Genomic DNA, 25,427 nt, shown 5'->3' with positions numbered 1-25,427 from the left:
TTTGTGGCCGCTGGTGGACAGCTAGAGAAAGCGGTAGAAAGGGGGACAGGGACCGCATCTGTGCCTGTGCCGAAGCGCAGAGCAGGAACAACCTGCACACGTTCACTGCCGCCCTACCCCGGCGAAGGCTGGCACACTCACCAAGCGGGAATGGGCTGGTGCCGCGGGTGGGCAAAAGCAATGCGGCCGGTCTGGAGGGCGGCGCGGAGGGTGGCGCTGGCAGCGTGAAAGGCTCTTTGTGCAGGCCTTAGGGGTGGAGGTGTACGTGCGAGAGGCGCCAGCAGAGCGGGAGCCGGGGGCTGGGGTTCTGGGACACCGCTACCTGCCACTCCGCAGCCGCGCTGGAAAGATCCGGGGTGTGCCGGCAGGGGGAGACGTGGAGGGGTGGGGTTGAGGCCCCTAGGTTTGGTCTTTGATTCCGGAGTGAAGAGAGAGCAGCTTGGAAAAAGCAAGACGGAATCGAGGGATTTGCCTCCCGCCCCCTCCCCCAGGTAGCGGAGACATCGCGGCAGCCGGAAGGGCGCAGCCGCTCGCCGGGCGCTCACGCAGCAGTCGGGGAACAGGGAGAGCAGCCCCCGAGGCGGAGCCTCCCTCCTGCCTCGGGTTACCGCCGCCCCGACCTGGGGAAGAGAAGCGGGCGCCGCGCTGCCCCCCTCAGCGCCCCGGCCGCGTGGCTTGCGGCTTATTTTCCCAGCTGGCAAGCGTCGCGCTGCAGACAAGGGAATGCCTGTGGTGAGTTGTTTATTTTGTTGAAGTTTGCGGTGGGCCAGAGGGACGTGGGGGGCGAGCGGTAGGCAGCGGCCGGGACTATTTTGTTTAGGTCTCCGTCCACCTGTGTGGTATAAACCTGCCAGCCTCGGGGCGGCGGGAACCAGGGTGAGAAAACCCCAGCCCTCCAAAAGGCCCCTTCTTGCCCCTTGTAGACCTAGAACCACCTTTGCTTCTCCACTCTTGGAATCGGCTGGATCCTAGCTAACACCACCCCCAACGCCCCTGATCAGTGCTTCCCGCCCCCGCTGCGAACAGGGCTGGCGCTCCAAAGGGGAGTCAGCGCCCACTCCCCGGGGACAGCTTGCTATTGAAGTTCCTCCCGGGTACCCTCCCCCGTTCCTTGAGGATAGGGGAGCTGAGGACTTGATACGAGGGGCTCTTGTGAAATTAGTGGGAACTTGTTTGGGCTGCTTCCGGCATGAAGTCGGTTCAGGGGTGTCGGGTCAGCCCATTAGTACAAACTGGGATTTGGGTTGGCCAGAGTTTCCCAGCCTGGAGGCTGGAGGGAAGCAAGCGGTTGGCTCCCCGCGGAGCTCAGAGGAACCCCCGGGGCTGATGGCAGTTGCGGCAGCGGCTGCGTTTGCCTGGAAGAAAAGCTTAAATACATTAGCGAGCTGGTAAAGCTTTTAAGGCCTTCTCGGGAATGAGTGGCTGGGTAATGAGAGGTTAATTTTGTTTGGAAGGGAAGGCTGCGCTGGTTTCCTTAGATAAATGGACAGGAAGCGCATTACCTCCGCGCGCTGGCAAGCGACTCCCAAATGCTTTTTGCACCTGCCGCTTTGAGCGGTGCGAGCCGCGGCTGAGCCCGAAGGGATCGCGGGGGCCGGTTGTGTACGCTCGGGTGATGAGCCCCACGCACGCCCCGGACCCTCTCCTTACGGGGGCGCAGCGCTTACCCCTGGCTCTGGCACTCTTCTCTCACACCCAGGTCCTGCGTGTTCCGGAGCTCAGGGATCCCCTGATCCCGCCAAGCGCCCTCCAGGAACGGAAGGGTTAAGAATGATGTAAGTACAATACACAAGCTGCTTGCCGCTGGGCTGTAGGACTCCGGGCTCCTTCACCCCTGCCTTGCGTAGGGTGGACTGGGGAGCAGCAGGGGAGCCTTTACTCTAAAATGGGTTGCAAAAATCGCAACCCCGGGTCTGATTCCTGGCTCCTCTGACCCCGGTGATCTGTTAGAGACCTCGTGTTAGATTTCTGGAAATGGAGATTCTGTATATTAATAGGGGAACAGTTAAGACATCATGTAAAGGTTCAGGATAAGAAACCACATCTTGTTTAGAATCCATTAATGTTGCTGGCATGTGTTTTAATTCTACCCATTTTGCACGGATGCTTTGCCGTGTCCCCTAATTATACTGTTCCAGTCTCATCTTTTTTTCCCTGAAAACAAAGACGCAGGAGGAAAGAGTATAAGTGGCAAGAAACAGGGTGGATCTGTGAGTTGTGCAAGCTGTCACTTCACGATTTTTTTTCTGAGTAAAATATAAAAACTTTTATAAGTCATCTATTTTATGTTTGTGTTCTAGCTCCCTCCCCAGATTTTTCTTTGTAGAGTCTTAAAATCCTCCTTAACTTGCAGCATACTAGCTGCGGGAGTGGATGCGCTGTAAGTGACCATTCACTACGCTCTTGCTTCCCAAGCTGATTCGGAATCTTGCTAACAGTCCGAATTTACCCCGCCAATGTGTCAACTAGACTAATAGGAACCACCTTGCAGTTTAATTGTGAAAATTAACATTTTCCTCTAGCAGGCTGAACACTTATGCAGCAATAAAAAGTGAATTGTTAGGCGTATAAATATTAAGCTTGTCAAATTTTACAACAGAGGAGCAGTAAAGTGCCTTAGAAAAAATGAAGTTTTTCCTCTAAAGAACAACAGCTCCATTTCAGGACACCAGGATTTGCAGTGACTCGAGGGTGCCCTCTGTTGATAAAATCTAGAGCATCCGTGTACTTAAGGAGCAGGATGTAGGAGGGAGAAGAGGAAAGGGGGGGAAATCGTAGAAAACCAGGAGTGAAAAGACTCAAACTAAACTGAATTTGATCCTTAACTCTTGGTTATATGTTTTAAAGTATGGTCAATAAAGTAGGATGCTTCTTTCATAGGGGTCGAATTAAATCTTGGGTTAAGGAAGAAGAAACATCTTACTGTTAGTCTTTGCTAGCAAAATACTTTGAAAGATAGTGTTCACATTTGATTACTATTTAAAAGACACTTACCAGTATTTCATTAACTTGATTTCATTTGTAATATGTAGTAATTGTGAGAGTAAATTTTTGATTTAACAGTATTTACAACACGGTATCATCTAAAAATCATATCAGATAACCCCCCCCCAAAAGTCATTTCTCCAGGCAACTCTGAAGTTACTATTAAGCATATTATAGATACACACAAGGTTTGGATTATATCTTGGGCAGTGAAAGGTGTGTTTACCACTTGAGTCATCATAGTACGTAACAAGTAAGTAATGAAAAGTTGCAGTAAAAATAGATAGGCATCCTTCATTAGGGACCTAGTGGTTTGCATAATTCAGAATGCGTCTAATGAGTAAGCTGGAGCGTTGGAAGGTTTGCCCTCAATTATCCTGGTCCATTGATTGGCACTTTTTAACATGTGGAATATTAACGTGTCCGTGGTTGATACGAAATTCCTAATTAGAGATTCTAAGTAATGTAGCGGGTAGGGTTGCAGACTGTGACTTGGATATCAGTGAATTTAAAATGGCAGCCCTTTGTCGTTTGGAGAAGGGCAAAGACAAGAGCAGTACGAAGTGGCTCCCGGCCTTTGAGGCCATTCTTGAGATTAGATACCACTTCACACCTACTCATAACAAATTAGAACCTATCAGCAACCTCACAACATGCTTTCCTGTATCTCCACTGGCAACCTCTTTTCTGGCAGACAATTGGTTTTCCCTCATTTTTGGATCCATTCAATCGCAAAAGTAGAAACCGACCTGCCATTGAGTTAATTTGCTAATAGACGATGAAAATTTGTGGAAAAGCCACTGAGCAACAAGAAATCATGGCATAATTATTCTACACTGCATTAAAAACTCACTATCCTCATTAATCTAATTACACTGTAGCCAAACACGTTGAAGTTCGCCCGCTCTCAGACCCCTCCCCGCAGCTTTCAGGAAGGGAAATGTCAAAGGAACAAGAACACCGGAGCCTCGCACAGCTGCCAGCGAACTACGCCGGGAGCTGGCGGGTACCTTCCCAGCCCATCCGATTTGTTCCGGACCGTGGGTCACATTCGGATTTCCAACGCGACTGGGTGCTAGCTTTACCAAAAGTCCGCAACAGGCTAGGAACGCGGTTCCGTAGATGTGATTGGCTGCGAAGGGACCTGCCGCAAGGCTCAGGGTAAAAGCGTCCGCTTCCTCCAAGGAGCCGGAGCCGTAGTTGGAGCCGGAGGGACTGAGTGGGGGTGATGAAAAAAAATGTTTTAATAAAAGTCGTGGAGGGAGGTTGAACCTGATCACATTAATTCAAGGAGAGGTCAAAGGCCGGTGCCTTTGTAACGACGCCAGGACAAAGTTGCTATTGCCTGTTTCAATTGGGCGCGAGGAAACTGTAAATCGCAGAAGAGGGTGGAGGGAAGAGCAGAGGAGGGAGCCGGAGGGAGGCTGGGCCCGGGCGCGAAGGACAGGACTCGCAGCGGGCGGACGCGGAACTCGAACTACACTGGGCTGGCAGAAAGAAGGAGGAGGCACGGGGGTGGGGCGGGCGCTTTGGGCCCTACGAGTGGCGGGCTGGGCCCAGAGCGCCCGCTTCTCAGCCAATGGAGCTAGAGGGAGGGGCGAGGCTGGGGTGGGGACGACTCGGATTGGCGAGTTTAGGGCGGGCGGGGCGGCAGTGAGGGGCTGAGATTGATTGAGCGCTGGGTTGACGCGCAAAGATATCCTGGCCGGCGGCGGCCGCTGGTTGGGGCTGGCTGCTCCTCTTTTTCGTCCACACCCGAGCTCCACGCCCGGTGAGCCCACGCTGGCCGCGGCCAGGGCGCCCGCGCGCTGCAGGCCGGGCCCCGCACTCGCTCACGGTCTTTGTGTCTTCTCTCCCGCCCCTTCTCCCTCCGCCCGCCGCCGTCTCTGGCCGCCACGATGCCGCTGCGCCCTGTTGCCGCCGCCGCCAACTCGCTCCGCCCGCGGCGCACTGCTCGCTGCGGCGGTGGCGGCGGCCCGTGTCCGACGCGGGCCTGAAGGAGGAAGAAGAGGAAGCGAGGCGCGTCCTCCGGCCCATGCCGCAGCCACGGCCCGGGACCCGCCACGGCGCCCGCGCCGCCGCCCTCGCCGGAGCCCACGAGACCTGCATGGACGGGCATGGGCTTGAGAGCAGCATCTTCCTGCGCCGCCGCCGCCGCCCTCGCCGCTGCCGCCGGGGTTGAGCAGCGCCCCCGCCCCCGGCTCTGCCCGCCGCCCCTGGCGCTGCTGCTTCTGTTGCTGCTCAGCCTCGGGCTTCTTCACGCAGGTATGAGACGCGCGCGCGAGGGGAGCCAGCTCTAGGGCCGAGTGCTTTGTTTCCCGACACCCCCGGTCCCGTAGGCGCTTCCCGGGGCGGAAGGCGGCGTGGCGCGACGGGAAAGGCCTCACTAGCCCCTGCTGTGCACCTTAGCTGGGCTCGCGGGGCGGCGGCAGGAACACACCCGCTGACCGAACGGAGCGCCCGGGCCGCAGAGGAGAGGCCTCTTCCCCTCCCTCCCGCCTTCCCCGCCTTCTGCTCGGACCGTTGATAAATCTCCCCTCCAACAGCCACTTATCAAAGATGTAGCGGGCGGGGGCTGCGCACCCGAGACAAATGTTCCGGATGCTTTATTGCTCTCTGCATTGGTGTTTACTGAAAGTCAGGCTGGGATCGGGTTTCCGCAGCCGCCGCCTCCTCGGTGGGGTGACTAGGAGCCTTGTGCTGCTTCTCTGGAGTTGGGGGTGGCGACGAGGCGAAAGAATCGCACCAGATGGAAAGATTTTCACCAGAGCTGGAAAACCTGGGGGTTAAACTCGAAGTAACTTAAACTTTTTAAAACTGGGATTTCTTTCATATTTGCGAAAGCTGCTTTTAATTCAGCTTTCAGCCTCTTTGGAAAAACTCGTGCTTTGTGGCTAGCCGCGTGTTTTCGGGTTCCAGGAGAGGTTGACAGATGTCTTGCCTTTTGGAGGTTTGGCGCTTCCCCTATGGAAGCAGCGGTGAGGAATCTGTTCTTAACGAAGTAAGCCTTCTTCGTTCTTCTTAGCGAAGATGAGCCTTTTAGCATGTTTTAACCTACTTTTCTTTTTAAAATCGTTTCATTAACACGATGTTATATGTGAGTTACATTTCAATAAAGCTGGGGGAAAAATCTAGGACCCTCTTTACTAATAAATACCACTTCTAGGAGCAGGTCTAGACAAAGAATTTTTTTAATACCAAATTGAAAGATAATTTACCTTTTAGTTTGAGAACACCTAGAGCATTAGGTAAGTTTTCCTTCGAGATCTTTTTGTCCTGTATTTGTAGGACAGCAGTCACAACGCTCTGATCTGGAGAATACTGAACTTTAATGCCACCCAACTGTGCGGAGTAATTCTTATTTATTTATTAAGTCATAGCAGCAGTGTTAAAAATCCAGGAGGTCTTTTAAGTAATGGGGGGGGGGGGGAAATGTGGCATTTGAGGAGGCGACTTAATTTACTTTGCATAACTTTGCATTGTGATGTAACAGCTGCATTTTAACACTGTCACTTGTGGAAACAGACCGAGGTCTTAATAGAGAGTGTAAATAGCAAGTTTTACAATGATTAAGGTTTTAAATTAGTGACTTTAGAACCTTAGAAAATAAAGTCAGTTTGCTTATGGTTACATGGAAAATTTTTTATGACGTGTCAAAAAATCTACTCAGGAGGGTTTTGTGTGAAAAAAATGTGTCCATAATGTCAAAGTGTAGGTTTCTTGAAATGGAAATTGAAGTGGTAGGCAGGACTGTGTCCCTCTTGACTACTTGGATATCGTTTCCTTTAGTTGCCATTGGGTCCTATAACAGGATTGGAATGTGGTCCTTGAAGATTTCTTCGCTGGCCCATGAAAGGCCTAAGAAGTTGGTTTAAAAGTTTAGAAAATTAAGGTGCCTTAGTTCAAGAACTTGGAATGTGAACTCCTCTCAGTATCCTAACGTACTCACGCTGAAGTCACCATTAGATTCTACCCAGAGTTGCTGTGGTGAGTGATATCTGTGGACAGTTTGTTGGAATGGAGCAGTTAATCTGGTTATAGAAAAGAGGGCTCCTTTTTGAGAGATTTCTTTGAAGAGCAGTGCTATTGAAATGCAGGGGTTGTTTCTCCTCAGAGCAGGGAGCCTAGCCGAGTGCTCTTTACAGATGGGCTACCATATGTTTGATGCCTGGATCCATATAATTTGCCTCTGTACCCCATATGGCTCTGCGTTTCACTTAATTCACTTCAGCATATCTGATTTCTTTTATTATAAACTGGTGATTGGGCTGCAGATTCACACGTGCAGTCCGGACATTGAGGAAACTGTCTTGAATGGTGAGGTCTTTTTGTCTGGATCATTAATGAAAGCTATAGACCCACAAATCCCTTAGTAAGTTTCATTTACCGGAATGAAAATACTGTCACATCATAGATGATCTGATTTGAAAAATAGATCTGTAGCTGCAGATTTTGAATTCTGCCCTTGGGAAATGAAAATAATGCTTTTATTCACTTTTTTTTTTCCTTAAGCAAATCTCTGCACTTCCTGAATGGAGATCCAATATGGGAGTTCCTTGCTTACTCATACACTTCATGGCCTTCTTGGCTGCATCCTTGAAATTGTTTCTGCTCTGCATTGTCTTGGTATTTTGACAGGAGGCTTACTTTACCGCCTATAACAGGCGAAGTGCGCATTGTCATTATAAATTCATGAAGGCTGGATGTTTCTGGGTGTATGCTGCAAATTAGTCATTATACAGGAGCCTGTGATGGGGCTGAAACTGCTGACCCAAATGCACTTTCTCTCTATTTAGCCCTCCTCCCTCCTATCACCTCTATTCAAAAAGTCTGTTAGAAACCTCATCCAAAACAAAGGAACCCAAGGAGTTCTGGTTTATGTGAGATTTCTCAAAGGAATCGGCACCCACCTGCTATGAAAAAGGGAGGGGGGAGGAAGGAAAGGAACCAAAAAGGAGCTGGGAATCTAAATTCTGCTTTTCTCTTTCTTCCTGAACAGTTGCATCTGCATTTCCATGCTGGTCTTACTTCTGATATTTTATGACTATTTGAAATAATTATTAGTAAGTGTATGCTTGGCTAGATTTTATAGGCCATAAAAAAGAATAGGCACTGCAAGTTTAGCAGAAAGTTCTTGTGCTGTCATTTATATGCTGTCCAAGAACTGTTCATTACTGATTGATCTTGGCCCATATTTTATTTTCTTGCTTACTGTGAAACTGATTTTAAAAGAAATACTGTAGTTACGTCTTTTTTTAAGCTATCAGGTACTGTCTTGAGAATCGCATTTAGTAGAGATGTGACATGTGGAGGAATGAAAACAGGATTTGAGGAAAAGCACCATGCTCTGGGCTTCATACTAGCTGTTTACAATCCAGCCAGGACAAGGCCCTTAGTGTCGCTTTGTCTTGATTTTCCCATCTGTAAAATGGGTTTAATACCATTTTGGGGGTTGTTGGTTGGTTGTATTTTTTGTTTGCATTTTTGCTTTTTTGAGTAAAAATAGTTGAAAAATGATTTCATCTACTTTATAGAGAGGAATTCTATAAATATCAACTTTGGAATGAGCAACATAAAAGGGACCAAACACATAAAGATGTATTTGATTTTTTTAAGTGTGATTTAGTGATAGCTGTAAATTCATAGCTCCAAAATATTAAACTATTTTCATCTTCTCTTTTACTCGTGTTAAATCAAATATCCAGTCTTGACTATATTTTTCCCTTTTTGGTTTTTGAAATTTAAGAATGGTTGGGGAAGTGCCTTAAGAGGTTGTCATTTCCTACCCTTTGTTTCCCCAGCTGGTGCCATGAGCAGAGATTACAGGCTATTTTATTCAGATTTAAAAGCAGTTTACTACTGAAAAGATTAAAATATCTTTCTAAGATGATTATTAGGGTTAGTTTTATCAGATAAAGTACCAAATCTTGATATTATCCTGAAGTTTTGTTATGCCTAAATCTTGAATAATTATACATTTAATAATACTCTACTGACTGATTCCCCCCCACACAATAGATATTTTATGCCTAGAAAAGATCACAGAGTTTACTGTAGAACAACCTACTCATTTCTCGTATGAGGAACCTAAGACTTGACATTGAGGCTCCTCCGTGGTTGAGAGACCTATAAAGAATGTGCAAGTAATACAAATACATGTTACAGTTCATTTGTATAAAATTTGAGGTGGATGATAAAAATTGTTTTTCTTTTCAGTAGTTCTCGTGTTCCCATTTTAAGGAATATAGTGTTAAACTGATTGGTGCACACCACTGACTAGTATTGGCAGTTCATTGTGTTTTTTGTGCTTTGAGAGATTTTACAAATTTTTATATGAGAAGCTAGGGGCATACCATAATTTGAAAACTGACTTTTTAAATAGTAGGGCAGTAATCACATGATTTTTCATTACTTCATTTTAGCTTGACTTAAATCATTAAGTTAATGTGAATAAATCATTAAGTTTATGTGAATTGTTGATTTAGGGAAAAAGTAGTTTATATATACTCTAATAATTCTGTCTCTGGTTCTGTTTCTGGAAAAAAACATAGTTGGTGGGATCACCTGTCAGTGTTATATACTTTTTGATTTAGTGTACTTTTACTGGTGAACTGTTTAGGAGCTGGAATCCTAGTGTGATTGATGTTATGGGATAAGTGAATACCTAGCTTGGTCAAATCAATCACTTCATTTTTTTAAGGGAACATTTACACTTTGTATTGATAGAAAACAGGAGATTAAGTGTTAATTTATATGCAATTTGTTGATAAACATTCCTCAAGAAATGCAGAATAACTTAGTACCTGGATTTTTTCCTGATATTCTTTGCCTATAGCCATAGTAGAATCGGGTAAAGGTGTTTTAACTAATCATCCTGTAATTTAGGAGTTTCCCCTCCCTGAGGTGTGCAGGCTTTACTCGTGTTTTTGTGCATAGACAGTGATTTCCAAAGCAAATTACTTATGCAGTTTTCAAAATCAAAACAAAGTTCATATCTTTGACTTGGTCTTAAAGCAAAGTCATCTTTCTCAAAATCTATAAACAATAGCAAAGTTGATAAAATATTTCATTTATCATTCCCTTGTAATTTTACCCTAAGAACATTGGGCTAGACTCCTGTTTACTCACAATGGCCCATGCTTTAGTTTCAAGTTAACTAGCTGCATGCAGTGTTTCTCCCAGTGGCTTACTTTGTGAGAGGCCAAGAAGCACAATACAACCCTATTTCTGAAGGCCTTCTTAAAATAGGAGTATATGAAATAGAACAAACAGTTCCCAGAGGAGAATGTCATTTTCTCATGTAGCTCAGGAAGTTGTGAAGCATTTAAAAAATGTTTGTTCTTATCTTCTTTCTCATAGGTGACTGCCAACAGCCAGCCCAATGTCGAATCCAGAAATGTACCACGGACTTTGTGTCCCTGACTTCACACCTGAACTCTGCCATTGATGGCTTTGATTCTGAGTTTTGCAAGGCTCTGCGTGCCTATGCCGGCTGCACCCAGCGAACTTCAAAAGCCTGCCGTGGTAACCTAGTATACCATTCTGCTGTGTTGGGTATCAGTGACCTCATGAGCCAGAGGAACTGTTCTAAGGACGGACCCACATCCTCCACAAACCCTGAAGTGACCCATGACCCTTGTAACTATCATAGCCATGCGGGAGCCAGAGAACACAGGGGAGGGGACCAGAACCCTCCCAATTACCTTTTTTGTGGCTTGTTCGGAGATCCTCACCTTAGAACTTTCAAGGATCACTTCCAGACATGCAAAGTGGAAGGGGCCTGGCCACTCATAGATAATAATTATCTTTCAGTTCAAGTGACGAATGTGCCCGTGGTCCCTGGATCCAGTGCTACTGCTACAGATAAGGCAAGTGTACTTTTTTCTTCTTTCCTATAACTTTCAGAGTTTGATTCTTCAGACAACTTTTGAAGTGTGATACAAAAGACCTAGTTTAAAAGGAGCTTCTTTTGGTCATCTTGGCACGCAGGGTGGATGAAGAATTAAATGAAAATTACTTGGTAAAAAAATTTCTCAGTGGAATTCTAGGGCTTATGTAAAATGTGGGTCTAAATTTAAATAGGCAGTGATATGAAAAATAAAAAGTAAACATTGAAGTTGGGTTCTCTAGAGAAAAGGCAGGCCTGTTTAATGAAAAAAAAAGTTCTTTTTTTTTTCGGTGGTGTCATTTTTAAGTGCAGATGTGTGTGGCTCTTGAAGAAATCCATGTTCAGATTTATCAGATGACTGACATGGGTGTTCTGAATAAAGAACGCTGTGAAGCCAGAGGCAGTAACCCATCAGGAAGTTTTATTGGGAACTTGGAAGCTATAGTAAAATGTAATGGCTATAAGCCAGCTTCTCAGTGGCAAGCCCACAGTGGTGTTTTAGTTCCTAACCTAGTGGTGACCAAGGAAGTTAAGAATTGGATATTGCAGAGCAGTGATTTATAACCCCATGTAATCTCAGGATAAAAATGTAAGTCAGCCTGAGGGGAAAACTGACATAGTTAAGTTAAGCTTACCCTGTCTAGCTGCCAGTGTCTGTGGTTGTTGTTTGTTTGTTTATTTTAAAGAAACTAATACTGAATAGAGGTCCTCTAAGTCAATTTTAAGGCACCAGTGTCTTAGTGCAAGTAGGTGGAGAGGAGCTATGACTGGCTTTCCAGTTGCCAGTCCGAGCTGATTCAGGTGTTAATAAATAAAGCAGTCAAAAAGGGTTGTCCATGAAAATAGTGTCCCAAGTAAGCAGCAGCTCCTTCACTGTCTCCTCCAACCACAAAATCACACATACAGGTTTTCTCATCTTACTTGATTTCCTTTGTTTATCTTTTCATCAGTTGGTTTAGACTAAAATATAATTGACAGAGAACAAGCTTTTATAATACTTACGACAGTTCTTTTGATTCCAGGACACCTCCCTTGCCTCCACACATATGCGGCATAGTTATTAAGTGAATTTAAATTATTTTACTTGACATTTTGTGGAGGGAATTTTACAGCACCTCCAGAGATGTATGGAGACACCCCAGGGTTGTCACAGATCTAAGATTAGAAGTCATTGCTCTGAACAAAGACTATTACATCGGTCTAGACATCTTAGGGGAACTTAAAACTATTTACACTTCAACTCCCAATAAAGCCCAAGCTTACCTTTCCAAATCTTATATCTCAAACTTTTCTTCCTCTGTGTTTTACAAGTATGCAAATAACTTTTCCTATCTGTATATTAAAATATGTATTTGCTGTATGTTATGATATGAAGTTAATATAATTATGAAGTCATAAGACAAGCCATGGGCAAAAAATCCATCATTATTGCAGTCATAGGATATAAAACCTGGGAATAGTCTTTGGAAAGACATAACACTGAAAATTCAAGAAGACAGTTCCATTAGGAATGTAGAAAATCATCAAAATCATTGTGTAAATAATTGAGGGCTTGGAGTGGTATCCTTCAAACAATACTTTTGAGATTAATAAGTGCTGTGTGCATGGGAAAATACAGTTGACCCTTGAACAACATGGGTTTGAACTGCACCAGTCCACTTACGTGGATTTTTATCCAGTAGTAAATACTACAGTACTACACGATCCACAGTTGGTTGAATCCTTGGGTGCAGAACTCTCGATATGGAGGGCCAGCTATAAAGTTATATGTGAATTTTCAACTGCACAGGGGTCTTTGCCCCTAATCCTCCTGTTGTTCAGGGGTCAGCTATATTGTTTCTTTTCACAAGCCCAAAGTTTTGTTTTCCAAGCCTTCCATCCAGTCACATGTCACTTCTGTTTGGTGTTCAACCTTTCAAAATTTTATACTTTTTACTGATCATGTTGAAAATATTTGGGGACAACTGGTTACCTTATGTGTATTAACATTATATAAATGGAACAGTTGACACTGAAGGACTTTAGATCATTCTATTTCAGTTGTGGTTGAATCTCTCATAGTTTTTAGCAAATAAAATACAATTTGTTTTCTCCCTCACTTTGGTAAGAATCAAAGATTTTACCCATTCCAGAAAGGAGAGGGGAAAAAGTATCCTCTAACAAATTCAATCAGACAGTGAGAATATTTGGTCTTTAATTGCACTATTGGAAAGTATTTCCCCACATCTGGTGACCATGCTGTTCAGCAACAAATTACTCTGTGACCTCTAGTAGTTGTTTTTTTCCTTCTTCTTTTTGTAACTCTCTCCAAAGCCCCCAAAAGCATCTGGAAGGTTACTGTTGAGGGCCTGTCTCCATGTTGGTATGGCTTCTGCTGGTGAAACCAAACAAAGGCCTAAAATTTTGCACTGCAATTTCCTTTTACCAACCCAGGGCCAAAATAAAACCTTTTAAAAATTCTAAGCAATGAAAAAATGATGGCAATAAAAAAAAAAACAATGAGACAAAAAAGTACATAAGAAATAAGTTCCCAAAAAGATCTAATTTTTTTCCCCTGATGTCTACTGCAATACTGTTTTCAAGAAACCTTTAAGAAGAATTTTTTATATGAGTCCCAGCTTTACTGAGACGTTAAACACATACATAGACCAGCTATTGGATAACCCAGCACTGCACATTGCAGATACTGTGTCATCCTGTGGTCAAGCATTTTTAATGACCTGTGTGCTCAGTGTCACTAGATTTAAAGACTGACCAATGATGTCATATCATAGAGGCTGGCTGGTTGTGATGCCGAAATTATAGTATTTAAGCAAACATTCATTTCACCACCTTCGGCACTAAACTGAAGCACTAGACTCAGGTGTTTTGCTCAGGGAAGTCCCTAAGGCAACTCAGTCCTGGTAACCTGGCTTCTTAAGCAAGTCATCTTCAAGGCTGTCTTTGTGAGCTCTACCTGCCCCTAAACACCCACGTTTCAAACCTCATTACGAAAAGATAAAGCTTGGGGGGAAAAAATCTGAACTACAGAGTCACCTGTATACTCAAGGGGTCATTTATTAGCTAAGACTTTTCCTTATCCACTTGGCAAGCAGTGAGTGTAGGGCAGCAAGACCTGCAGTGCTTGACAGTTTGGCCTCATCTTCCCTTGTCTCCTTTCTCTCCCCCTTCCCTGGGAAACATCGGTCATGCTGCGTGCAGGTATGCCTTCTCAGGGCCGCTGGGTTTATGTCGTGCCCTCCACCAGCCTGTTGGGGATCCCTTCCCAGGAGTCTGTATGGTTGGCCACCTAGCCAGCTAGATGTGTTCCTAAAGGGGGCACCAGGGCTATTTTTTCATCTCTCCCCGCCCTGGGGCTGCTGGGGTTCCTGGCACACCTGCTCACCTCTGCTGAGATCCATGTCAGCTCTGGGCCACATTCTACACCTTTGGCTGTAAGGGGCAGCTTCTGGCCTGCAGGCACTCTGCGGGAGAGAGATGAGAGAGGGGGCAGGCTTAGAACTGGCAGCGCTGGCTATGTGGGAAGAAAAGCAGTTTCTGTTTGGGGCTGGGGGTAGGGGAGGGGACACAATGCCAGTATCTCTCCTGGGCCTCACACAGGTAAATAACCAGGTCATCTGTGGGGATGCTGGGCTTCTGTACCTTCTCTTCCACATTCTCTTTGCCAGCCTCTCAGTCTCAAATCCTTTTTACTTCATTCTGTGTATCTATGTATCCCTGTTTATGTGGATTTAATAGGGAATTGTATATGCCATGATTACAGAAGGTGATTTTGGTATAAATTATTTTATGAAAGGATTCTGCACTTTACAAATGTATTCCTAGTAACATGTATTAAAAGCACCAATCTCTCGGGTGCATTTAAAATGATTCCTTTAACCAAAAAATTTCAAGGATGAATTTATTACACACCTAAACAATGGCAATATTTTTAAAAATTATTCTGTACAAATAATTGGTATACCTTTGCTTTGTTTTTCCTTTTGTTTTAACGTAATCATGTCCTTTCTCATCACTCTAGCTTTTGTATGCTGTTCTTCAAACTCAGTGAAACAAAACTGCAAGTAGGAGGGGTGACTGAGATGACAGCAGGTCCTTTTATAGATCTTCAGATTTTTCTGTACTTCATCCTTTAGTGAGAGAAAGTGGTTTACCTTCAGGCAGTTTGACTTTGGGGAAGAGGTGTGTTCTTTGTGCTTGACCAAGCCAGGTGGCTGTTGAACAGGTACTCTGAGGTGCCTTGTAAATTCTTGCTGCTGCCATGGGCCACCAGCTCCCAGTGACCCCATGGGCAGTAGCTTTCAGTACCTATCCAAAGCATGGTAAGAGACCCTCTCTTTGAAAGTCCGTAATTATCCCTAAGTCTCAAACTCTGGCTACTTTCTGGGAAATTTCCTGAAAACTTCCACTGGTTGATGATGCTAGAGATACAGGAAGACTTAGTCCCTTTGACCCATTCTTGCTTACTATCTTCATCAAACTGTATAACCCAAGGTGTTCCCTGATGATAAAATACTCTTCACTTGTAGGGTCCTAGAGCATGATTGGATCCTGTGCTCCTTTCTGATGCCCCTTAGCATGAACTGTTGTTCGACAACCAAATGTGGGCATGTAAACCAATGTTCTGGGTCGTTCTCTTGTTGGTTACAAAATCAGAGCCAGACGCGCCTGCATTGCAAAGCCCTTCCACTGTCTTTTTTAGGCATATCTTTGGATCAAGGTTTGGAAATCTGTCCTCTCTTGACCCTAGGCCTAGTGCATTTTTTTGTAGCCAAGTTTTTGTAACCAATTATGTTTTTAGTATCTTCATGGAGATAATGTGAGCTACACAGTGGTGATCATTCTTATTTTTGTGGACTAAGGAAGATGCCTCATCCTTCCCTCTGCTGGATTGTGTTTTGAATACATGGACACTGTTCTTACATGCAACATTGTTACAGAAGGGACACGTGGCAGTTTCTTTGAGAATATAGAGCCCTTTCCTTTCAGAGAGCACAAGCTGTCTTGCAGATACATTGTAACTAATCCTTAAAATCTGAGATTGCTCTTTGTTTTGTTATGATTATCTGTTATGCAGCTAATTCTTGCCATCTTTTTAAGATTTGCATCTTGTCATGGTCCTCCTTGTTTTGCAGAAACGCTAAAAAAAAAAAAAAAAAAAAGTTGTAACACCAGTTGAGGCATATTGCAGAACAGATGGGAAAGAAGTTTGCAGTTGTAGCTCCCAGCTCGTATACTATAATCATTTCTCTGATAAAATGTATAATGTGGTGCTGCATTTGAAACACCCAGCATTAAAGGGCCTCTTGTGCATGGGAGATGCAGAGGTGAATGTTGTCTCTGCCTCAGTCTAAGCACGTAACTAAACTTTGCAACAGTCAGTGGAGAATTGTGGGGTTTGTGTGTGTGTGGGGGGAAGCCATTTGCAGGGTTTCTTTTTAGAACATTGGTGGCCCACATTATAAGCTGGTTCCAAGTGCTGCGAGTTGTCTTGGGTGTCAGGAAGGACCAGGAGGTTGGGCCAGAGAGATGGGCTGCTGTACCCAGGGCCTGACTGTCCCCACTGGTCACCATCACAGGTCAGTGTTCTTACTCCTAAGATTTGTCACAGTCTCCCTTTTCACCTCCCACTGTTCAGGTGGCCCCTCACCTGCACCCAGGTCTCCTCACTCCTGTATACCCTAGCAGGCTCTAGAACCCTGGCTGCCACTGTTGAAAGGTTGTTGATCTTTGATTTAATACCAGAAAGCTTTCTAGGGAATTTGACCATCAGTGTCACCAGTTCTTAGTTAAAATCATTTTTTCAGGGTTCCATCTCATCTTTAAGACACATGAAAGCATGTCTTAGATAACCTTATCCTCCCTGAATTTATTTATTGTAGAGATGATATTGAAACATTAAAGAATAGTTTTCAGAAAAGCAGAAATCAGCTATAATTCCAGGTGGTAGTATTCCTATTTGTCCTTTTCTGTTTCCTGCATAGCTCTCGTTTGTACTGGATTGTAAGGTCTCAGGCCCAGAAACTATTCAGCTTTGCTTCATAGAACTATATGAAACTTCAACATATTGCCTGGAGGTAAAAGTATATGTGGGCAAAGGAAGCAGGAAAAGAAGGAGAAATTTTTAGCTCCATGATGTATCTGTAAGTGTGAAAGATCATTTTGTAAGGTGAAAATGGGCCTGCCTTGGTTATTCTTTATGCTGTACTTTCCAAACAAGATACACCTTTATATTGTTCATACAGATTCATGTAATCTGGGTAATGAGTCTTTTATCATCTTTCTGTTCTCTGGAATAGAATGAAGAAACACGGAAGATGTTGGTGGAAACTGTCTAAAAATGTATAAAATTTGTGTCTGTGTATCTTGTCAGTTTTATATTTTGAATCTCTCTGTGCCGCTCCCTCTGTCCCAGATGTGGTTTGGAAGGACAAAAAGGACCTTCGTAATCCCTCATTTATAAGTGAAATCAACCCAGCGCCTGCCTGAGCCAGCCAGGATTCCATGCGAGCGCTGTGGGCCTCTACTCCTTTAAAACAAATGCACACTCCTTCATAGTTTAAACCAGAGGCAGGAGGCCAAGTCTGATGCACAGCTGAGAGTTAGAACTTGTTTTTCTGTCACATTTCCAAATGTTTCTCTCTGCCCTGTTAAATTTTCTTTGAGTTAACATTTTGAGAGGAAGGGGCAAGAAGGAAACATTGGGTGGTTGGTACTTTTTTTGTTGGCTTCAATTAATGCTAACCAAACAGTTTCTGCCTGTGCGGAATGTGGGATAGTTACCTACAGTGTTGAACAATGAAAAATGCTACCTTACCCATTTTGTCTTTATTTGTTTTGACTGTAGTAGAACTTGCTCTTCCACTGTTTTGAATTTTGTGTTCTCATGGGTGGGGTAACTTCAGGACTTCTTAAACTGCTCAGCTTGTCAGTAAGTAATAACTAACAAGAATAGCAGCACCCATCTAAGATGCACAATTTAGCTGGAGAGCCTTGTAGTGAAAACGTGATGCTGTTGGGTCTAGAAAGAACTTCAGGTGAAGTTGGGTCTGTGGAGAGAGGGGCTCTGTATGTCCCAGTTAGCTGGTTATTTTAAGAGTTGGGGCCCAAAGTACCTTTGCTGCTGCTGGTGGGGTTCTTTCAGTGTTGGAACTTAGTATGCACACTGGATAGAATTGATGTGACAGCACTTAAATACTAACTTACCATCTGCTCTGCATGTGCTCCTGAAAAGGGGGTCAGGGTGTAATCTTTCCATCTAAAGGTGTGTGTGAGTACACACATAAGCACACATGTGCATTTATGTGGTGTCCATGCTTTCCCCGCTCCTTGCCTCAGGAAAATGAAGACAGAAGGATATTGTTTTGTAACTTTCCAGTTAACTGGCTTCTTGGAATATATGGTCACTGCCTTTTAACCACCTTGTTCCTGGGCTTTGCTTTTTTTTTTTAATAGCCCTGGGAACCTGAAATTGAACCTACAAGTGACAGAGTGTGAGTGTATGTGGAGACCTTCAAGCCCTTTTGCTTTTAAATCACCCAAACTGAAAAATGATCAATGAGACTGTGATTTCCTAATCCCCATTGGTTTGGGAAACAGCTGTGCTGAACCTAAGCCCAGAGCATTTGCCCGAGGTCCTGCTAGAGCCTGGGGATCTGTGGCCCTGTGCCCATCCCCCCTCCCCCCAATTAGGAGGGAGATCCCTGAAAGCAAGACTTGCTAGGGCAGATTCCTTCCCCTAGAGTTACTGCCTCTGGCACCGGCTGTCACCTTTCAGAATATTTTTAGCCTCTGGTCTAAAGCACAGTGGCAGCCTCGGCCTGTAATACTGTCCACACATATCTAACTTCGCATCTGGGAGTGTAGTGAGTTCCTACATTTGCTGGCCTCCTCAATGCAAAGTCCGAACACAACAAACAAACAAGAAGTTCCCTTTGGAGTTCTCTGAGTGCCAAGACTGTGAGGACCAGAGGCCTTTCCTCCCCAAACTCAGCTCTGGTCTGTACAAGGAAGCTGGCCAATTTCCTTGTCTCTGAGCCTATTTCTACTTCCAGCCTTCCTTGTTTTAAGTGTACAGAAATTGCTCTTTGGAAGTCGACATTTTTTTTGCCTATCCCTTTTATGTGTCATCTCTGGGCCTGCTTCCCTTTGTCTCTCACATGCTTTTTCCAGCCACTGAGCTTAATGCTTCTCCCCTGGACCACCCTAACAGCCTCAACTGTGGGTGTCCTTTCCCTCTGGTTTGGTTTCTTCTTTCTCCATCTGCTGCCAAGAACCCCTCCAGCAGCCAAGGCAGCCCTTGTTCCTGCATGTATTACCTAGGGCAACACTGAAGAATAAATAAGTCTGATCCATTCCATTTCTCTGGAATCCTGTAAATGTTCCTAGAACAGAACTCTGTGGAAAGAGACTCATGAGCATAGAGAAACCTATTTTGATATCCTTAGAAGGTAGGAGATTTTTATTGTCTCATTCAGGACTTAAAAGAAGTCTAGAGTAAGATTTTTAACTTGCCACCCTCCTCTTAAACACATGTACTACTGTCTTCCTGTTAGTATCTTGTCCTAGTCCAATGAAATTACTTAAGAAACTATACTCTTGTAGATCTTAAGTTCAGATTTCCTATAGGTAGATAGCTGATATGTAGGCTGAGTCGCAATGGTAAAATTACATTCGGTTCATCGATTTTGACGGATTTTTTCCTTAGTTTTTCAGAAAAATTATCAATGACATCAGTTATTAACCAATGCAACATTTTTTCCTTAAGTATGGTACATATACTCTCCTAGATTTTGTATGAAACTGTTCAAACAGAAAGTAATTCTAGATGAATACGCTTTTGTTTCCTGCTCCACAAAAGGGAGAGAGATCCAGAGTTCTCCCCAGTACAGCCGAGATACTTCCTTATGGTGCTTCAGAGCTTCCTAGGCTCAGACTCCTCAACATTTAGAAAAACTGACCCTCTGAAGTTAAGATTATGTGTTTTAGAGCTGGAGATAGAACATGTGTATTTATTTCTTTGAAGCATGTGCTCTTGTTGGAATGGTTTCTTGTTTTGCTCAGCCTTGAGGACTGAGTGTAGAGGCTGTACTCCACTGATCTGGTAAGAGCAAAGGGGCCATGGGCACAGCGTTCTCTTATTCTCCCACAGTCGCCTGTTTTTTCAACCTATAATTGCACCCAGAGGATCTGAGGAAGTAGACATATCAGCTAATTATATGAAATAAAATTAATTTTAGCTTCCTTAACACAAGCAGAATCTTAATTAGGTACAGATCAAAATTGTTTCTCTATGTTCCAGGCTGATTTCTGTGACTTTCAGTTTGGTTTGCGGGCCCATCTTAATCCAAGAGATGGAGTCCCTTGATCTTAAAGTCCAGTTCTGGTATTAGAGAAATCTAGTAAGGTCCTGCACTTGCAGTGCCAGACGGCCTGATTAAACACCAATAAATGTTTCTTCCACAATACGATGAGCACAAATAGTTAAGTGCACAGCCTGTGGGGAATCCTACTGTTTGAAAACTTCTGTGCAGCACTTTGCAAGGCTGTTGAGCCTGGGGAAGCTCTGTCTGTGCATTGCCAAGGCAATGCCTGGTTCTCTGGGCTGCGTCGTTTTCCTTTAATTTTTTTTTACTCTCCTGGTGGAAAGGAGAGGCAGCTGCCTCTAAATATTGGTATTTCACAGCAAACCTTAAATCCTTATTGCCTTACTCGTGTGGAAAGGTTGATTTGTAGCTGCTATCTTGCTCTTCCTAAGAGACCCGTTGGGTGGTAAAGATCTCAGGGAATGAAACATTAAAAATGAATGAGGGGACTGGAGTAGTTTGTCTGAGGTGAGGGTTGGGAGGGGCCGGGCGGGGGAGGTTTAACAAAAGGCACTGGTGTTTTAAATGCACAGAAATGCCATCCATCAATAATACATGGTGTGGTATAGAACAGATGTGCCAAATTGAGTTATTACAGCATATGGATCAGTTCATAGAGGGGGGAAAGTAAGCAGCATAGCTGGTGTTTTTAAATTATCTGTTTGAGAGCTTTAGAATACAATTTTGAATGTCCTGTTTTTACCCTCTGACAGCTGCTAGTTGGAAATATAAAACGTGTGGAATTACCAAACATTCCAATTAAATTTTGAGTGTTTTTAAAGTAAGAATTATTGAGAGTGAATAAATTTTGTTTTTTTTTTTCTGAAGAGGGAGACAGAATCTGAAAATGAATTTCTGGCCCTTCACGGCTGAGTGCCTGCTTTTTAAGACCTCGAGTTGTAATTAATTGTATGAGGAATGAAATTACATTACAAAACTTAAGTCATGTGAAACTGTTACCTAGTGTTTTCTACTACATTGATTATATCTCTAGGTATCTCTTCAGTACCTACTTAAACTACAGAGGACCACTCAGGAAACCTCTCTCATGCTTTGAGGTTGCTTCATTACCCTCAGCATCTTGATTCAAGGGCTAATTCTATACATATGCTCCGTGCGAATTACTTTACCTAAAGGAGGAACAACAAGAGAAATACCAGCTTCATTGTTTCATAGAGAAAATCACTCCTAGGAAATTGGACAGACAAAAATCCATTAGGTAAACTGGAATATTTTGTAAGTGTAGAAAGTATGCAGCAGTCAAGCTTTAAGTTTTACTTGATCTTCTAGAAGTAATGGGAGTTACTGTCAGTGTCACAGGCATAGCAGAGCACAATAACGTGAGAGTGTTTGAAATGACTCCTGAGTTGGAATTGGTGGACTTGGTGAGAGCTGGAACTATTCCACTCGTCTTAATATTGACCCTTGCTTGCCTTTTTAGAAACTTGTTTGGAATTGGATCTCTCTGGTGTGTTGTCCCAACAAAACTAATTCGTCTGTTTTTCCTAAGGTGAACTAAAAAGTACTTAATTCTTGCAGATAATGCCAAGTTGGTTTAAATTTGAGGTTTGTTAGACTGGAAGGACAAATGGCCTAGCTGTTGTAGAAGAGTTCATTTACTCTTTGAGTGTGGATGTTCTAGTTGAAAATGAGGAGAGTGGCTGTATGAAAAGTCTATTACTCTTATTGTAGCCGTCTGTATTAACTTGCAACTCTTCAGGTGCAGAATTTACTTGAATAAATCTTTTTCACCTCCAAGGGATCCCAGCTTGCCTTAAAAAAGCACTTGTCAAACTGGCTTTAGAGCCACCAAATAAATCTATTTTATAGTCCCATTAGATATCTAGCTCAAAATCCCACTCGCTCTGGAAGGTCATATGGTTGGATGCACAACAAATTTCCTGAATCATCTCTGGTACACCTCCTTCAGGTTGTTAGGAAGGTGTTGAAATGTGAGAAGGCTGGTCATTAAATTAAATTGAGGCTCAGGGTAATTAGGAAGGGAGAAAACCAAGCATTTTCATAGTGCATTGTCTGGCTTTTAGTTGCAGCTGCAAACAACGGATATGAATTTAACCAGTTGCTACAGTGCAGCTGGTTCAGATCTGGCTTTATAACTGGCTGAAATGAAATGAAATGGCTGGAAAATTCCAGTCAGGTAACACTGGTGGTAACATGTGGAATTAAATAGTGTGAGCAAATGCTGGCCGAGCTGGGGAAAAAGCCCTTCGGACATAAACTTGAGGGTGGTGGTGAGGACTTGTAGAGAGCCGGGTGGGGAGGGCCTGGCATGGCCTTTTTAACTAGGGTCTATTGTTTTGATTAGCCCCCTTGCAGGAGGTGGAAGGTTCCCCCCATCCAGAGTAATCTGTAGAGTGTTTGGCTTGTCTACCTCCCTCCTTGACTGAAGTCACCTGATACTTTTTTTTTTCTTCAGGAAGAAAGAATAATTGGGATTGACACATATACACTATTGATGCTATGTATAAAATAGAAAACTGATGGGAACATACTGTACAGCACAGGGAACTCTATTTAATGCACTGTGGTGACCTAAATGGGAGGGAAGTCCAAAAGGAGAGGGATAGGTGTGTATGTATGGCTGATTCGTTTTGCTGTGCAGTAGAAGCTAACACAACATTGTAAAGTAACTATACTCGTTTTGCTGTACAGTAGAAGCTAACACAGCATTGTAAAGTAACTATACTCCAGTAAAAATTAATTTAAAATAAAAGTTATCTGAAAAAAAAAATAAGCTGTTACCTCAGTTATTGACAATAACTCAGATCTCAAAGCATAGTCTTTTTTCCCCTTGGGGACCGTTTTCCCACCTGTGTGACCCAGAAGGCCCTGTCTCTTCCTCGTCATCTTCCTTCCATCCCCTGCGGCAGAGATGTTGAGGATGTTGGAGACAAAGGTGTTCAAGGTTCATTTTTTAAAATAATTGTTCTAATTAAGGAAATAAAATCGGTTCACTAAAGGGAAGCTTTTGTATTATCAGTAGTTTTTTCTCCATGATTGTCTGCTTAACTTGGAGGGTTGAGAGTGACTGGGGAACAGATTTCTGAGAAGTCGAAGGGCCATCGTGCTGTTTGGGGAAAACATTTGCTGTAACTAGGTTTAGGGTATTTAGTCTCTGCCAGTGCTTGGGAGCTGCATTTGCTAAGTGAGTTTGCTGTCACAGCGATTAGTCAGTCATGTGAAACATTTGATTAAGGGACTTAAGAGAAATCTTTCCTGAGGCACATGATTGGTAGCTGTTGCTGGGATGGCCCCCTCCTCAGTTTTCCATTTCCTCCCTCAGTGTTTATAAGTAAGTTTGTAGTGATGAGTCATGGGATATGGTTTTAGCGTCCAAGGGAGAAACTTTTTAGAAATCAAAGTTCTGGTAGGTTTATTGTTAATTAAGCCACTTAGAGCTTCTGCATAACTGAGAACGGAATCTTTTTTTCTCAGAGCTCTACCACAGCTCACCTGTTTTTGGAAGGAGACAAGATATAAATTACCAATAAAAATTGCCTGTATCCCAACAACAGCATTGTTCTGTCTTAGGAAAATGAAAACTTTTTCCTGAGGCACATTCCCTGGATCTGTGTTAAATTCTCATTCCAAATACATAGGACTTTAAAAAGTTTCCCTAACAGTGACACCATTCATTTGCAAGGCAGAAGCAAAGAGGCCTAGTCTGGAGATTCTGTCTCTAGCCATTCAACTCCAGAATGGAGAGCAGCTCCTGCCACACAAGGATGCACCGTCCTGTATCCCTCCCATCGTGTTAAACTTTGTACGCGTTCCTTCCCACAGATCACCATCATCTTCAAAGCCCACCGCGAGTGTACAGATCAGAAAGTATACCAAGCTGTGACAGATGACCTGCCAGCTGCCTTTGTGGATGGCAGCACCAGCGGAGGGGACGGCGACATCAAAAGCCTGCGTATTGTGGAGAGGGAGAGCGGCCGCTACGTGGAGATGCACGCTCGCTACATAGGGACCACGGTGTTCGTGCGGCAGCTGGGTCGCTACCTGACCCTCGCCGTCCGCATGCCTGAAGACCTGGCCATGTCCTACGAAGAGAGTCAGGACCTGCAGCTGTGTGTGAACGGCTGCCCCCTGAGCGAGCGCATCGATGACGGGCAGGGCCAGGTGTCTGCCATCCTGGGGCACAGCCTGCCTCACACGTCCTCGGCCCAGGCCTGGCCTGGCTACACACTGGAGACTGCTAATGCTCAATGCCACGAGAAGATGCCGGTGAAGGACATCTATTTCCAGTCCTGTGTCTTTGACCTGCTCACCACAGGGGATGCCAACTTCACTGCCGCAGCCCACAGTGCCTTGGAAGACGTGGCGTCACTGCACCCCAGGAAAGAGCGCTGGCACATTTTCCCAAGCAGTGGCCTCGGAACGCCCCATGGAGACAGCCATTTGTCTGTCAGTCTAGGCCTCGTGTGCTCCATCCTTATCGTGTTTTTGTAGGGGTTGTCTTTTGTTTCTGTTTTTGTCTATAACAAAATTTTAAAATATATATTGTCATAATATATTGAGTAAAAGAGTATATATGTATATACCATGTATATGACAGGATGTTTGTCCTGGGACACCCACCTGATTGTACATATTGTGTTTGACTGTTTTCACGTCTGTTGGATGTAGTGTTCTTTGATTGTATCAATTTTGTTTTGCAGTTTTGTGAAATGTTTTATAATGTCCCTGCCTGGGGACCTGTTAGAAAGCACTTTATTTTTTATATATTAAATATTTATGTGTGTACCTGGTTAGTATGTATATAGTACACGTGCACAGACATCGTACGCAGCGTTCCCTTTGAAGATGACCGGCGATGTTGTTTGTAGCTCTTCCTGGCTGCGCCCTCCTGTCCTTTCCCACTACTGCTTATCCCACGCACGCAGCTTTCACCTGCCGCCTCCTGGTGCAGCTGCCTTGTTCCTTTGCACTAGGACCTTACCCTCTTCTTCTGCCCTCTCTCGATGTGGAAGGACAGTTAACCCCCCTCCAGGTGCTTTTGGCTGTTAAACACTGATTCTAGGCCCTCTCCCTCTTTTACAGCTGTCACTTTTTCAGAGGGTGGGGAGAATGTTAGTACAGTTCTTATTAACTAGGATTGTTATATCTGAGCTCTTATAGTATGGTAGGTTGAATGAAAACTGCTGTTTTTATAATAGGTCAGAAGG

General features: G+C 44.1%; 1 protein-coding gene across 2 annotated transcripts; it reads left to right on the top strand.

Moving 5' to 3' along the window:
- Positions 1-1,712: 1,712 nt before the first annotated feature.
- Positions 1,713-25,005, top strand: RGMB (repulsive guidance molecule BMP co-receptor b). Of its 2 annotated transcripts, XM_082621248.1 has the most exons (4): positions 1,713-1,775; positions 4,988-5,250; positions 10,345-10,853; positions 24,043-25,005. In XM_082621248.1, the coding sequence occupies exons 1-4, from the start codon at positions 1,771-1,773 to the stop codon at positions 24,709-24,711; spliced, it is 1,446 nt and encodes a 481-aa protein (XP_082477374.1). In that variant the 5' UTR covers positions 1,713-1,770; the 3' UTR covers positions 24,712-25,005. The 2 variants fall into 2 exon arrangements, with proteins under 2 accessions (XP_082477374.1, XP_082477375.1); XM_082621249.1 differs by lacking the exon at positions 1,713-1,775 and having other exon boundaries at positions 4,983-5,250.
- Positions 25,006-25,427: the final 422 nt, after the last annotated feature.

This window comes from Mesoplodon mirus (genome assembly GCF_964341445.2).
Source record: "Mesoplodon mirus genome assembly, chromosome: 5".
Lineage (NCBI taxonomy): Eukaryota > Metazoa > Chordata > Mammalia > Artiodactyla > Ziphiidae > Mesoplodon > Mesoplodon mirus.
The sequence above is the reverse complement of the archived record's forward strand: the minus strand, read 5'-3'. Positions and strand labels throughout refer to the sequence as shown.

Coding starts and splice junctions, on each gene's coding strand:
- RGMB (XM_082621248.1), top strand. Junction 5,251..10,344: donor CCTCGGGCTTCTTCACGCAG/GTATGAGACGCG, acceptor TCTTTCTCATAG/GTGACTGCCAACAGCCAGCC. Junction 10,854..24,042: donor GTGCTACTGCTACAGATAAG/GCAAGTGTACTT, acceptor TCCTTCCCACAG/ATCACCATCATCTTCAAAGC.